General features: G+C 36.2%; 1 protein-coding gene across 1 annotated transcript in view; it reads right to left on the reverse strand.

Moving 5' to 3' along the window:
* Positions 1-470: 470 nt before the first annotated feature.
* Positions 471-16,597, reverse strand: part of LOC113519431 (guanine nucleotide-binding protein G(I)/G(S)/G(T) subunit beta-1) — a 40,983-nt gene continuing 24,856 nt past the window's right edge. The window contains 9 exon segments of the mRNA XM_026904537.3: positions 471-3,287; positions 4,481-5,234; positions 6,131-6,335; positions 6,337-6,348; positions 7,098-7,299; positions 7,910-8,032; positions 8,772-8,942; positions 14,060-14,205; positions 15,106-15,246. Of these exon segments, the coding sequence (XP_026760338.2) occupies positions 5,128-5,234; positions 6,131-6,335; positions 6,337-6,348; positions 7,098-7,299; positions 7,910-8,032; positions 8,772-8,942; positions 14,060-14,205; positions 15,106-15,162 (1,023 nt within the window). The 5' untranslated portion in view covers positions 15,163-15,246 and the 3' untranslated portion in view covers positions 471-3,287; positions 4,481-5,127.

A 16,597-nucleotide genomic window follows, 5' to 3' on the forward strand; every position in this document is an offset into this window, starting at 1 on the left:
ATTGTATTTTTATCAATGTGTATAAAACTGCGGAGCAATTTTGATATGCCATTTAAAAAACGTACAGTCATCTTTTCCGTTAATTGAAGCTTATATATGTCGTGTCGATTATAAAAATGTAAATATTATTGGAATAAATTATAAACACGAATAAAAATCATACTTCAAACAGTTGTCACATACTACATAGATACATACATTATGCATATTTTGAGCACAATACATACTAACATAGTGTTTGTGATTAAAAATGGTGAGAAATCCGAAAGCATTTGGATATATTCAGATTAGCTCCAGTGTTGCTATGTCGAACCGCGCCTGCCTTAATATAAACATCTAAATATATTATAACCTATCTAAGACGAAGGCTTAATAAAAAGTTAAAAACAATAGCGCGACAACCATCCATCGACTAAGTAATTAAATTAAAAAGCCGACCCGATGCAACTGTGTAGTGTTTGGCATTTGGGAACACTAGTGCCAAATCGACTGTACAGATAATATTACTATTATATTTGATACTAGTTTGTTTGTTTTACAAAACTGTACCCTCAATCCAGTTCAATATTGTCTTATACAGGCTACAATACCAAGAACTACACGGTTTGACCGTCAAATAAATAATTTGTGCATGAAAACCAAACTGTATACTTACCGAATTTACAATAAAAAAAAAAACCGGCCACTGCAGTTGGCACCGCAGAATGCTGGGAGTTACGAATGCCTGTCGTTTATACCCTTAAATAACTATGGCCTAGCTTATTCTAGAAAAATGAACTAATAAGGGACGCGATGTGATGTTCGAGCGTCCCTAAGGGTGAGTATTTACCGGAAACATGCTCAAATAACGAGGCGTTACATGAGCGTGTCCATTACCCCCGCCTTGAAATATTACATATCAACGTAATTCGCTGATGTGATGTGATTAATGTAACATTAATGTACTAAGCGAATGGTGTCAGTGAATACTCACCCTAAATGTGAGATGGTGATTATACCACGGTCTCCCTCACCATGCGTCCATCCCAAGAACCAATACTCACAAGCTGTTTCATGTACGATGTGCATTTGAGACCCTAAGTACTCCTCATGAACACGACCACCACGTATCATTAACGACTATGTAGCTTTAATGATACTTTGGTCAAACAAAGGCTATAATAATGATCAATTAATATTTGTGCATTTAATCAGTGCCAAAAACGCGTGCGCATTTGTTGCAATGTGATAGATATTCAATTAAAATACAATATTAGAGTTTTGTGCAGTTACACATAGATCTATAAAAAACCCAAGATATTCATTTCCGTTCAAAAAGCCACACGAATGCTATTTTTATATATATTTATAAATACGATTAATATTTACGAATTACACTTATCAAAGAAAGTATGTCTTATCAGCGTTTTGGACGTTCGATTTTTAAAAAATTCGTAAGAACGCTTCGACATGTTTTGACAGTGAACAACTTGGAAACGGGCGATGATTTGGTCATGCTGCGCTCTATTTTCAGTACCACCTTTTCGAATTTTCGATTGTACACATCTTGGGTTTTTTGTATACCGATGCTATTATATCAAAACAGTTTTTGCTATTCCAAGATATAGTACATAAAAAAAAAAAAAAAAAAAACTAAACACTGTAGATTATCGATAAATTATTAAAAATTTTAATCTCCATTTTATAATTCCACGTTTACAATTTATTTTCGAGCGATAACTTCTCGACATTGAGATTAAATGTATCCCCCGATAAAAAAATATATTTAAAAATACCTCAAGAAATAATATAGACATAATTTCTACGCTCCCATTGCTGATTTTACACCAAATTATATCAACATTAAAACCGTGTTACTCAACGTTCGTATAAAAAACCAAACGTTACAAAAAAAAAAAAAAAATTAGGAATGAAATATAAAATGCATTTGACCTGAGATAGGATTAGATGACACGTAAGTACCGGAATTAGATGCAATTATAATTGTTGTATACACAACGGAAAATCGTTGCACATGTTAAGAGAATAATCATCACAAAGAAAATGATTTATCATTGACCGTTACACTCAAAACGGACAATATGATTACAAACAACGAATAATCGTTATGCACCCAATTACAATGTTACATTCTCACCGAACAACGATAATCGTTGCGTACGCAATGGTTATATCGTTACATACCCAAAGATTTATCGTTGCATACGTTTCAAACATCGTTGCATATAATTAGGGTACTGAATGTCATAAATTGTGAACGACTTGTTTAGTATTACATGTTAAATACACCTGTTTAATATATAATACCGTTACAAGATGTTATGTAGGGATATTGATACGAAGTTTTGACTGATAACAATATGTATTGTAAATGTTAAAGTATATTGTATTATGATTACATTAAAAATTAACATATGAACATAGCCTTCCTATCAAAAAGCTTATAACCAAATAGAGATTGTATTGAAATTTTATTGATGAAATTAGATCTTTATGATTAGATATTATCGTTATTTTCTTAAATCGGAGAAGATAGGATGCTAAACGTTCGTCTTACATCCCGTAACATACGTGAGCCACGTATTTCGAGGTCGAATCCATTGGTATCAATTTTGTTTAATACAATCTTGGTTTTTAAACTTTTTCTATCATTTTAAGGGATGAAAACATAGTTTTATAAACGACGGAGGAATGCTTAACTTTAGACGAGAAACATTGTAACGGCATCTACACACGACAAGGAAATGAAATGTCTGATCGACATTTTGTTAGAGAATGACAGAGTTGCACTCGTGCATTGTCGATTTGTAGTACGTGTATAGAAGCCCTAAGAAATGGTGATTACGACCTGTAGGAGAGATCTTTATTATACAGTATACATACAGACATTAACATTAATCGGATAATTGTTACACTCTGCTTTTTCCTACTTGTCTTTGGTAAACAATCTTGGCATAATATTTTTATAAAATTTGAAAAATGAAAACAAATTGTTCAGATAAGGATGTTTATTTGTTTAAAAACATATTTATTAATGTAGATTATAAATTTTTGTGTCGAGATTGTTTTGTGAATAAGACAAGATAGAAAAAAAAAACAGATTTACACTTAATATAATAATTATAAAATTAAACCATAAATTAGCTCCAACCGTTAGAATTACAATTTTTATATATATGACAAAAAACAAATTTTTCATTCAATTAATTTTACACAGATATATTAATAATAGTATTTGGTTCTTTTATTTTTTTTTAATACGATTTCACTATTGTGCGACGTATTATCTGGAATGAGAAAATTGGGATTTATAGAAGAATATAAGTGAAAGAAAGAAAGAAAAAAGAAACATTTATTTAGTGCTTAATGTACATATTAAGCACTAAATAAAGCATATAAACCATATAAACCTATACTTATAATAAATCTGTAGAGGTCAATTCTGTACATAAAATATATTTCCAAAATAACTATCACGGGCTGATTAGTGATCGATACTGAAGCCAAAAATGCAATCGGTAAAATTTTTGTCTGTCTGTCTGTATGTTCGTTATAGAAACAAAAACTACTCGACGGATTTTAACGAAACTTGGTACAATTATTCTTCATACTCCTGGGCAGGTTATAGTATACTTATCATCACGCTACGATCAATAGGAGCAGAGCAGTGAAGGGAAATGTTAAAAATGTCCACCCGTGCGACGGAACGGGCCGATAGTAAATAAATAAAATAGTTCAGTTCATAACGTGATTACATAGTGGTAGTACCACTGCTCGCCTATACTTGTTAATGGGTGAGAATGAACTGCTGGACACGGCGGGAAAGGGATTGTTAGTAATGGGGCCTGATGTCCCTATATCTTTCACTGATGCCCGGCTCGCGTATACCGATAGCGCAGTTGGGGTATCCATCCATTCCCATCCATTAAAAAGTATAGGCGAGCAGTGGGGGCTACCACTGTGTAATATGATGAACTGAACTATATTATTTATAATAATAATAAACCCCTCCCACTAGATGGAGTGACGACCTCAAATACATTGCAGGAAGTTAGTTGATGCAGGTGGGTTGGGACCGTTCCTTATGGCAGTTTATGGGGGAGGTCCTATGTCCAGCAGTGGACAGTTATCACAGCTGACATGATGATGATGATGATAAATAAAAACCAATCCAATTAATTATTTTTAAATTGTTATGTAGTTTCTATTCTTTACAATTATTTTGTGTTTTGTATAAATAAATAATTAAGTAAAGGACATTAGTAACTTTTGAATATAAAATTTACCTAGCTATTTCATCCCCGTAAAAATGGAATAAAAATCACCTTATGTGTTGATTAAAACATGATTTGTCTAAATAGCAAATTTTTATTGAAACCCGTTCAGCAATTTCAATGTTGCATAACAAACATCCGATAACTGTCACCAACTTTCACATTCTTTTAATATTTAACAGAAAAAGTTATAATAATAAACTTACCAAGTCACAGAAACATAAAACGGCAGGGACCGCCCTCCGGGGAAAGGCTTAGGTGCTACGCTATTTACTTAAACATTAACGCATACGTAATATGTAATTATAACGTGAACATGGATCGTGATACACACATACGTTCGCCACGCACACATATAAACTATATATCCTTCGAAACTCGTTAAATGCTTTCCACTTTAGAAATTATCCCCTACGTACAAATAAGTAAAGCGATTACTGTGCCGTCTCGAATCCCCGCCAGCGTTTGATACGCAATCAAAAATACGCGGGGATTGTGGTTAAAACTTTTGCGTAGTCAAGAGACCGCAGAATCAGATCAGTTAAGCTTAAATACTGCAAGATTACGGGCGTCTCGGCGATTTAACTGCGTTGAAATTTGCACTTTACGGCTGTGGCGTAACAGTTCATATTTCAATAAGTTAAACCGAGCGTTCGCGGCCGATAAAATTGTAATATTTTTTAGGACAAGCGCGACCCATTCACACACTTTAAAATTCGAAACTCGCGCGTTAAACATTTTAAATTCAGATATAAAAGGCGCCATTTTGACGCGGCCCGGTGGCGGCCATTTTGTTGAGACGCGCTTACAAGTGGAGTGTGGAGGGGGATAAGAGGGGGGGCGTAGAGGATATTTAGTTCCAGATGCGGAGGAAGGAGTCCCAGGAGCCGGTGGCGACGGCCATGCCGTTCTCGGTGACGCCCAGGCATGAGACGCGGTTGTCGTGTCCGGCCAGGATACCTGCAATAAAATACACTTCGTTAGTAGTATTCTAGATGGAAAAATAACACTTACCTAGGTATATTATTGTTTTTTTTTTATTATCTTGCTGCATTTCCCTTAAAATGATTGTCCATATATATATAAATAGATAGTAATCTTAATATTAAATTTTCTTAGTGTAACAATTTCTGGGTGACCAAATAAAGATAAAATAAAATACATGCATATCCGTCACGCCTATCTCCCATTAGGGTAGGCAGAAACAATAGAACGCCAAATACTCCGAAAGAAACAGATCTTTTTCACTTTCCCCACATTCACCGATCTATTCACACACACTCACCTATTTCTGATACTTTTCATTTGGGTCTTTTTTATTCTGTCGCATTATTATAAGCCGTCTAGGGTGGCTCCTACTGACATCTCCATTCATTCGTGCTTTATCTCTTTCTTAATTCTTTCATCCATCCTCTATAGAGTTGAACTAACATGCTATATGTTTTTCAATCTTTCAGTACACGCTTCATATGAATATATTAAGAAGACATATAGTATGAGAATGTATACGTCAGGGGTGTTCTCTAGAAATATGTCCCATTCTAAAAAAGGGCATACAGGTAAGCGACCCCGGGCTATCCTTTCCTTTCCCACATAAGTCCCTTATTCTTCTCATTTACTAATTTCCTTTACGCATTTCCAATGTTCCCTTCTCTTTTTTCTTCAATCCTTTCCCCCAAGCCGTAGGTGGCGGAAACCACCAACAAATGCATTCCCAAAGAGGGCTGACGTCAGGCAGGCGGTCGGTCGTAAAACCCAAATCCTTTAGTAATATGGATAAAACCATATTACGCCGACCACAAATAATAATTGGGATAAGGACAGGAAGATGATAGTATGTATGCATTGTAGGGTACCGGCGCGTTCGCTCTTCATCGAGTCCCACACGTTGCAGTTGAAGTCGTCGTAGCCGGCGAGCAGCAGCCGGCCCGACTTGGAGAACGCCACAGACGTGATGCCGCAGATGATGTTGTCGTGCGAATACATGGCCAGCTCTTGATCGGCCCGGATGTCAAACAGGCGACAAGTGGCGTCGTCCGATCCAGTGGCGAAAGCGTAACCCCGACGGGAAGAACTGCGCACACACAACTTACATTGTATAATATATAATTTTTTATTGTATCCGATATAAATTATATACAATAAATTCTATATTTATTAACTGTTCCTGGCGGTTTGGCCGCGCGAATCATTTATTTATTTTACACTTTATTGCACCATTTATAAAATAGTAAATACACATATAATAGTAGTACACAAAAAATCATTATATTATGTTTGAAATTTTTATATAATCTACTCATTTACCAAATTTCATTAAAATCCGTTCAGCCGTTTAAGATTGAGTAACAAACATCCAAACGCTTTTATAAACTTCGACATTTACAATATTGGTATGATTATTCCTTAATGAACGGATGATCTCCTTTCCTGACAGCCAACATTCTTAATTGCGTATTTTGCAGCAAAAAGAATTGCAAGCGTGTAGGAATAAATTAATGTAAACTCTTTATTATTCCCCTTCAAAGAATTTACAAGTAGCTATAAAAATAAAACTTTAATTGTGACAAAACGATTTATTTTTATTTAAAACCTAAACTACTCATTCGATTTTGCTAAAATTTCTACGGAACCAACCTGTAAGTATATCCTTTGAGATAAAAAGAGAATTTTCGAAAATCGTTTTACAACTAAGTTATGGGGTAACAAACATAAAAAATAACAACCGAATTGAGAACCTCCTTATTTTTGAAGTCGGTTAAAATTGCTAGCTAACTCGATGACGCTGAAAGTTTCAGCCTTGCCAGGTGTGTCGCTACTGACCGTGACCGCGTTGATGTCGCTCTCGTGTCCGGGGAAGGTCTGCTTGCACTGGCAGTCGCGGATGTCCCACAGCTTGGCGGAGGCGTCGCACGCGCCCGACACGAAGGTCCGCTGGTCGGGCGCCAGCGACAGCGACATCACGTCGCCCGTGTGCCCCGTGAACTGGCCGCACTGCTGGCCCGTCTCGATATCCCACAGGGCGCTGCCGGGGGGGACACAACAAATATTTATAAACTAGACTCTAATTTGAGAAAGGGCAGACTAGAGTCTGGGAGGGAAGAGATTGTTAGTGTTTTAAAAAAAAAAAAAAGATTGTTAGTAATGCGGACTGCCAGCCTCATTGCTAGCTGTATACCCCGTCAGGTCGACCTCTACGTGGTTCCCCCTGGAAACTACCGTGTTGAATTCCAGCTGAATTCATCACAATGGGCTAACTGACCTGTCTTTTCAGCCTCGCCTATCATCCCTCACTAGTGCCCCGCCTGCGCTATCGGGATAGCGCAGGATTACCATTTCATTATCAACCATTAAAAAAAAAAAGGAACTTACTCCTTTGAAAAACGTACACATGTAATAAATAGCAGACATATCTGCGCATGGCTAAAAGCTCTGCGAGCAGAGCTTTTAGATCCTAGTGAGGTAAAAAAAGCCTATATCCTTTTCCATCCCGTATCTCAACATGTGTATAACAAATTCAAGTGATTGTTTAAGCTGTTAAAGCACTATAAGGTATCAAACAAACTTTCCCATTTATAATATTAATAAGGATATAAATATTTGTGCAGTCGTAGCAATGAGTAAAGCCGACTGACCATGTCATGTCGCCGGAGCTGGTGAGTATCTGGTTGTCGTCGAGGAACCGGCAGCAGGACAGGTAGCCCGCGTGGCCGGGCAGCTCGCGCGACACGCGCACGTTGCCCTCGCGCGTCTTCAGACTGAAACGTGTGCAAGGATAGATTAATAATAATCATAATAAATATTTTTATTTGGAAAATAAATACGCATATACGCATTTGGCGTTCCATTGTTTCTGCCTACCCTAATGGGAGACAGGCGTGACAGATATGTATGTATGTATGTATGTATATTTTTTATTTCAAGTATTATAGGCCATAGCGTACATTCATTACTATAATTACAATTTTTACCTTACTTTTTTTTTATTTTTTGTTGTTTTTATTTATCTATCTATCATTATACAAATATTAATTTTATTAAAATATTAATTAAAATAATTTAATTATAAATTTCTTGGTCATCAGGTACGCAATGTGGAATATTGACTTAACAATTGGATTACTTATTTAAATAAATCTCATCATCCTGATTGAATAAAATTTTTAAAAACAAGCTTTTTCTAATAATTTATATATGTATATATATATATATATATATATATATATATATATATATATATATGTTGATTGTAAAAAAAAGTAAATAAATAAAAAGATGCTATATCAATCACATATAAATAGTGTATTTCCTTAAAAATCTCTTCGACAGCCCCTCAAAAGCATCCTATTTAATTACCAGAGTGTGACTTCAAAAATCTACTTGGATATATCTACTTCTCGTATATACACTCGTGTGTGTGTAATATACATACACACACACACACACACACATATTCGTCTTTAATCGTAGTAAGTAAGCAACAGACAGTCAACTCACCTATAAATAGAGCAAATGTTGTCGAGGCCGCCGCACGCGACGTACGAGCCGGACGGTGCGTACGCGCAGGTCATGACCCAAGACGAGCGCAGCGGTATCGCGTGCACCTTGTTCGTCGTGTGACTGTCCCACACGATCAGCTTGCCGTCCTGGCTGGCGGACACCAGGTTCCTGGCGAGAGAATGTATTTAGCCGTCAGTTTCAAGTCTTTTAACCACCTATAAATACATTTTTAATGGGGTGAAAATTAAATGGTAACCCGTCTGTGCTATTGGTTTAAGCTGGCAAAGTACTAGTTTATTGCACCAAGTAAAAAATAATAATAAATACAGTAAATATTGATCCAACGCTGCAAGATCAAAGATATTTTATAGCATTTTTTACACCTTGAGTTACGTTACTAAAGTTTTAGTAAGAATCCCTAATCTTTTCTAGCAATAAATATAGCCTATGTTATTCGGGGTGAATGTAGCTTTCTAACGGTGAAAGAATTTTTGAAATCGGCAAAGTAGTTTTTGAGTTTATTCATTACAAACATACACACAAAAATACAAATCTTTCCTCTTTATAACATTACGTGCATGCCGATTACTACCGCGACTGCCGGTACGCACCTGTACTGATCAGTATAGATATTGCTATATTTAATGATAAATTAATTAAATATTGTTTAAAATTATCAAGTTTGTAAAATAAACCTATAGCTCACTACACGTTTTGGGATACTGTAAGTGAAGTGAGCAATTTGCCAACATATGTTCATTATTTCAACCCCCAACGGCATTATTTTACACCATTTTTATAAGCGGATGGTTACACCATTCATAAATAAATAAAAAGAAAAACACTGCCAATAAATGGATAAAACCATAATCTTATTATTTCCACATAATATAATATCAGTCGGTCAATATAATATAGTATCAGCAAAAAATATAATATCACTGAGAAACCAAGTGAGTAAGCAATTTTTTTATTCGTAGTCAGTTTGCATTACTATTGTATGGATAAAAAGGCCATACATTGGTCAAATATTTACATTTAATCTTTAATTTGTATTTTACTTATTATTATTATTTTTATTCCTCTTGTTTATTCACTTTTTTTTTTTTGTTAACTCCTATTTTCGTTGCTTTGTGTACAGCGCCTTGTATCTATATTGTTGCTACTTGTGAAAACTTATTAGTGGCTTATTTTGTTATGCTAAAACTGTATCTATTTGCTCTAATGTAGCCCTGGTTTTCCTATGAATAAATAAATAAATAATACATGAAAACTATGTCCAGTGTGAGAACAACTGCAAAGCACACGTCATAAACAAATCAGGAGAAGGAAACAGATGTTTCATTATTTCATCCGTATACAGGAAAATCCCGTTCAATATGAGTAATATAATACATTTATATAAAAGCTCTATTAATTATTATTTCAATCATTCATTTATAACTGTTGACCATAGCCTCCCCCCTCATAAGAAGGGGGGGGGGGGGTTGTAGTAGTTGCCACGCTTGGCAGGTGTATTGCCAACTGCAGTTTGGCTTATGGTGATATTTTAAGAACAACGCTGCTGCCAATCCCTCCACCATAACTCCACTCTTACGACACCCACGGGAAAGAAAGGGGCGATTTAATCTATGCCGGTACCTTAGATTATATCGATAGAGTGTCTCCATACAAATGCTTCGAGGAAAGAGAGTCAACTTTTTCATACAATTTTGCGTGATAAATAGTTAGGAGTGTTTCCTTCTCTATTTATTGTCTTATAAATTCTGCACCTTTTTAATGCGTAAAAACTCATTTTATTTATTAAAAAATAAAATATAGATATGTCAAAGGAATCATTGCGTGCCTAAGTATATACTCGACGGATTTTAACGAAACTTGGTACAATTATTCTTCATACTCTTGGGCAGGTTATAGTATACTTTTCATCACGCTACGATCAATAGGAGCAGAGCAGTGAAGGGAAATGTTAGGAAAATGGGAGAAGTTACCCCATTTTTAAGCTTCCGTCGCATGTGCAGCCTTAATGGCCACTTTTTATTATAATATGTAAAAATGTCCATGGGCCGCTAGTTTGTAATATAATAAAATACAAGTAGGAACCACAGAGGGTAGGGGGTCGCAATATATTTATACACACTAAGGGGGTCGCGCAATGAAAAAGATTGATAACCACTGCTCTATCTATACGAGTATAAATCTGAGGCCGGACGGAACCTATACGGCAAACAGCATCAAACATTTCTAGTCATATCTCTTAAAATAAAAAATGTTCATATTCATTTAATATTGATAGTATCACAATATAATTTCAATATATCGATTTATACATACGGTGTGAAGATAGCGAATGATCCTATAAATAGAACCTAGTCATAATATGAATGTTTACGTTGCGATGAGTCTTGGTTCGCGTGTCAGACTGCAGTGATCCGAATTTGTACTGTACCACTGTAGAAATATACTTCAAATCCATGGCATTATATACAAATATGCTATGGAACCCTTCAATACATCATGGGCTTTAGGTTGGAGCTTCAATGACATAGGTTGCAGCTACAAAAGTAATAACCTGACAAAGGTCACACATATACAAGTATTTTATTGCATATGTCGCGATGGTGTCTCTGTACGTTATGGAATTGTGATACAATGTTTCATTGCTTCTTACTATCCCCCAGAGATCAGACCGGACTTATTCCGGGAGTTTATAAGCATGGGTAAGGGAATCTAAGACAATCCGGTTCATATTAGCATCCTGTCGTCAAAAAAATTCTCAGATTTTAAGGCGTAAAACGCCATTTTGGGACATAACATAAAATGAAGAGAGTTTTTTACGGATACGAGGAACAGCTGAGCTACAGGGAGAGAAACTTGCAATACAATCGTATACCAAGCCCATGTGTGATAGTAGATTAACATCTGGCCGACCCCAGTGCGGTAGCGAGACGATAATGGCTATACGATAGAATGGTCCATCGTATTTTAGTACATAGTGGAGGTTTGAGTTACGGCGCGGTGCGATGGTCCGGGATGGCCTCGGTATCGATTTTCCGCCCGCATATCAATGGATATACAAAATTAGAACCGAACTGCTCTATTCGTCCCTCGTCTATTCAATGGAATAGTATATAATTCTAATTAAACACGAACAATGTATTGGTCAAAGGGTCGACTTAGCAATGGTCGTTTGGCTTCCAAACCTTTCTTTCTCCAGAAAGAGGTCGCAATGTGTGGAGTCTCAACGGTCTCTGTATAAAATCGAGCGGCTAGTCACGTACGCATCTTTTGCCACACGGAACAGCTACGCTATTCTGTAAAATTTCACACTCCACTTTGCAATACTTTTTACATTCATACCCTGTACACTTTGGGGATAACAAGCAAAACGAGGAAATCCTAAGGATGGTAGCACACTTAACCTAGTTCACTACATCGTCGCTTTAACGAAATAGTGCCTGTCATTGCTCTTGCTGGTTTACAGAGTACAAAATGTAAATCACTCGTGGACTCGCTAGTGAAATTCGAGCTTGGCTTTACAGAATAGCATTTATAGGGCTGTTTTACACGATATACAATAATATATACAAAAAGCTATATTTTAATATATATATATATATGCGTGTTAAACTCAGGCAGCGCAGGACTCTTCAGTGTCCTGTATCAATTGACAGATCAATTTAAGATCAGCAAACACCATTTCCGTTTATATAAACATTTCCTCATTTCTTGATAAAATACACTGGTACAATAGAAATCGTAAAGTTCGCGTCGCATAAGGTGTTTTCTAGGAAACGATTTCCTCAGATACGAATGTTTATTTGAGTAACTCAGTGGGCAGGAAATATGCTTACTATTTCTTAGACTGATGGAAACAACGTTACTAATATATGTGCATTGTCCACTGTTAAACATAAACCTAATCTGTAAATTGCTATTAAAAAAGAGAAAAAAAAATCAAGACTGGTCTTGATTCCTCAGCATAGAGGAAAGGAATCGTTAGTACTCAGGTCGAAAACCGAGCACTGTGTGGTCCCGGAATAGAACGGGCTACCTCTTCTTTTCCTATGAATGTCGTAAGAGGCGACTAAGAGAATTCACAACTATTTTTTATACTGTCACAACGCCCCTTATGGGGAAAGCCTATGTTCAGCAGTGGACAAGTAACGGATGATATAACAAAAATATAAGATCGACATCCATGCGGTTCCCCCTGGAAACCATCGTGATAAATTATTGTTGAATTCGTCACGACGGGCCGACTGACCTACTTTTGTTCGCATGTATCATCCTTCGTTGGTGTCCTGTCAATGTATGCCGATAGAGCAGGCGAGGTCACTATTTTATTTTCATCATTCATTTTCATTCATTTTATAAGGGCTTCTCGGGGAGAAAGGGATTGTTAGTAATGGAGATTGAGAATCCCATTGCTAGCAATATACCCAATCAGGTCGACCTCCTCGCGGTTCTCCCTGGAAACTGTCATGATTAATTCCAGATGAATTCATCATGATGGGCTAACTGGTCTGTTTTTATCCTCATCGATCATCCTTCACTGGTGTCCCGCCAGCGTATCCCGTTAGCGCAGGCGGGGTTACCATTTCAATTTCATCCAATAAAAAAAAAATAAGGCCTTCTCAGCAAAGTGACAAGTTCGAAATTTAAAATTTTAAAGTTACTTAAGTGGACATTAAGCAAGTAGTTCTTCTACGGGTAATTCCTAAATGAATGGTAGGACAATACACGAGTGTGAGCCTACTGGGAAGAATCACAAAAACATATTCAAGTCAATAATATCTGGCCACGAGATTTCTCCTCATGAGTGGATATTAGCCTGTTAAAATATAACTAGCTGGACGGTTTAATTTGGAGTTCTTTCATTTTTGGTACAGCAGTATTACCCTCATTTTAATTAGGTGCGTCTTATGAAATTCTAATGATTAAAGGAAAAGTAATGCATCGTATTTTTGCTCAGTTACTACATGGAGAAAGAGGAAATATTATATTCTTGTTCAACGGAACAGAAGAAGAACTTAATGGAAAAGGTAAGCAAGATTTGTTGAAATTACCAAAAAAACTAAAGTTTATTCATTAATTTTTTTACTTTAATAGAGAAATATACAATACCTAAAACAATCTGAATCAATCAGACGATTTTTTATTTGTGTTAAAATTGGTCATCAGCAAACTGTGTCGGTCTGTATGGTCGGGTCGATTATTCGTTTATTTACATTTCTCATTGCGATCAATTGAAACAACAAGCTATATTACAACACGAGTATCACCTGGAGTCGCTGCCCCAGTGCATCGCGTAGATCTTGGCGAGGTGTCCTCGCAGGGTGCGGCGCGTGCGCATCTGTATACGGCCGATGGGCTCCAGGTTGGCCGTCGCCTGCGCGAGCGACGTGTCGCACGCCGCCTTCCTAGCATCCTATGTACAACAAAAAATTAACTTTAATTACAATGCGAAACCGGTGTTTATTCAGTAATGAGGGCAGTGTTCACTAAAAGCCATTTTTTGGATTAAGCTGGTACCAGTTGGCATACAATCGGATGATATTGTATCAGAGAGAGACTTTGTACAAAAGTCATTTGTTTGGGCACCTCTGTCCCATTGTGTTTCTACCGTGAAGCAATTGTGTATGCATGACTGTGTTTCTACTACATACTAATTATTTATGCCGCCCTCTGGTGACAAGTTTTGAGACCATCTCAGTCATAGAGGAAGGACGTGGCCTACTGGGCAATGGCTTTACGTATCTACTCTCCGAAATATGGAGCAAGTGTGACAACAATTTTTAAACGATTCATACATAAAGTTGAAAAATAACGTTACGTCGAAGCAGGGTCGGATTAACCATATTTGCGGTCACTAGGCAATGAACATCTCATGTGCAAAAATGCTGCTATAACATTATATACTAATTTTAAATGCATTAGGAAATGTTTTTTTTTTTTCTTTTATATAACACAGGAGGCAAACGAGCATGCGGCTCCCATGATGGTAAGTGACTACCGCCGCCCATTAGCACTCACAACACCGAGAGGGATCGCAGGTGTGCTGCCGGCCTTTTATAAAGGAACATGCTCTTTTCTTGAAGGCTACGATGTTTGTATCGATTCGGAAATAATATGTATTAAAATATGACAATATAAAAAAATAAATAAAAAAATTTACGATTTATCTCGAAAAACTATTTTCGTAGGAGCGCGCCTCCCCTATCCGATGGAGGTCCACAGGCAGTTTCCTAGTATACCTAATGGATAATCCGGCCCTGTATCGAATCTGTCCTCTATTCAGGTGGACGAAAATGGACAAGTTCACACGTACCCGGATAGCATTCTTAAGGGTCTCCGCCTCCTGGCGCAGGCTGTCCAATTCGTTCATGTTGCCGCCTCACCAATACCAGCCGAGTAGTACCGTGTCGTCGGCCGCCACGCGCTGCGTCCGTTCGCTACGCAACGCACGGACCTGCAAACAAACAGTTTGATTAGAAAGAAAGAAAGACAAATTTTTTTATTTAGTTAAGGTATTGAATAAGTTAATTAGTAATATCTATATGATAGGTTGCTTTCTTTTTAAATAAAGTCAACTTTAACGTCGAATAATAAGAATTTCAGTGAAAGTATATTTGTTATTTATATACGTAATTTTAGTACGTATATAAATAACAAATCAATAATTACTAATACCGCATTCGAGTATTCTGACACTTCCCTATAGTTGACTGGGAGAGTAATGCTTTTAGCATTAAGTCCGCCATGTACATATACTAACGACTAATAAATAAATAAATAAATTTCAGGTTGTATTGGAGTTTTAATACTGGCTGTTGACGTTGAGGTTTTTCAGAACAATGTATTATTTTTTAAGTCAGATTTTTATAAGACATGTCTTGTATTTTTTCACTAAACTTATTATATCACAAATACATATATGTTTTATTACTGCATCCTGCTATTTACAACAGGTTGAAATATTTGAATATGCAGCAATCATAAATATTATAACATTTTTAAAAACAACTTGAAAAATAAATGAGCGAGTTTCGATTATATCTTACATAGGTGATGGTTCGTGACACGATGTCATGGCAAATTTTATATTTTCTACCGACTTCAAAACATAGGTTCTCAATTTGGTTGGTTTTTTTTTGTATGTTTGTTATACCTCATAACTCCGTCAGTTATAAACCGTTTTGGAAAATTCTTTTTTTAAATGAAAATAACTTTTTGTCACAATTGTAGTCAGTTTTTCTGTGGGAGACAATCTTAAGTTATTGTATATCATAAAATACGAAAACCTTCTTAATTTATTTGTTATTATTTATTTTTAGTTATTTTAAACGATAACAAGACATACCAAAAATGTTACTACTAATACTCATATTGCAAAACGTGAAAAGAAAATACTCTTAAAGGATGCAAATGAGTTAGATACTATCATTTACATATTATTATTTACCTTACTGTCCACTTTATTTTTAAATAACTAAATTTAAACAAAGACATACCGATGACTAAATTTGTTTACTAATTGTGACAAATATAGAATAAAAAAAAAAACAGATTATAAAAGCTTTTTCTTGGCGCCTATCAAATTTACGTCTTCACTACAATATATCGGAGTTTCTTGGCACTCGCTCCGAGGCACTGGAGTGCCTAGATAACTGTGAATATCGGCGCATCATACCGGGAACTATATTATGTTATACCTAATATATATACATACCACATACATACATAATATATATACCAGAGGGAGACTTTGTACAAAGTGCTTGGGTACCTCTGTCCCATTCATGTTTCTACCGTGAAGCAGT

Source organism: Galleria mellonella, unplaced genomic scaffold (genome assembly GCF_026898425.1).
Source record: "Galleria mellonella isolate WM207_F2 unplaced genomic scaffold, CSIRO_AGI_GalMel_v1 utg352, whole genome shotgun sequence".
Taxonomy (NCBI): Eukaryota; Metazoa; Arthropoda; class Insecta; order Lepidoptera; family Pyralidae; genus Galleria; species Galleria mellonella.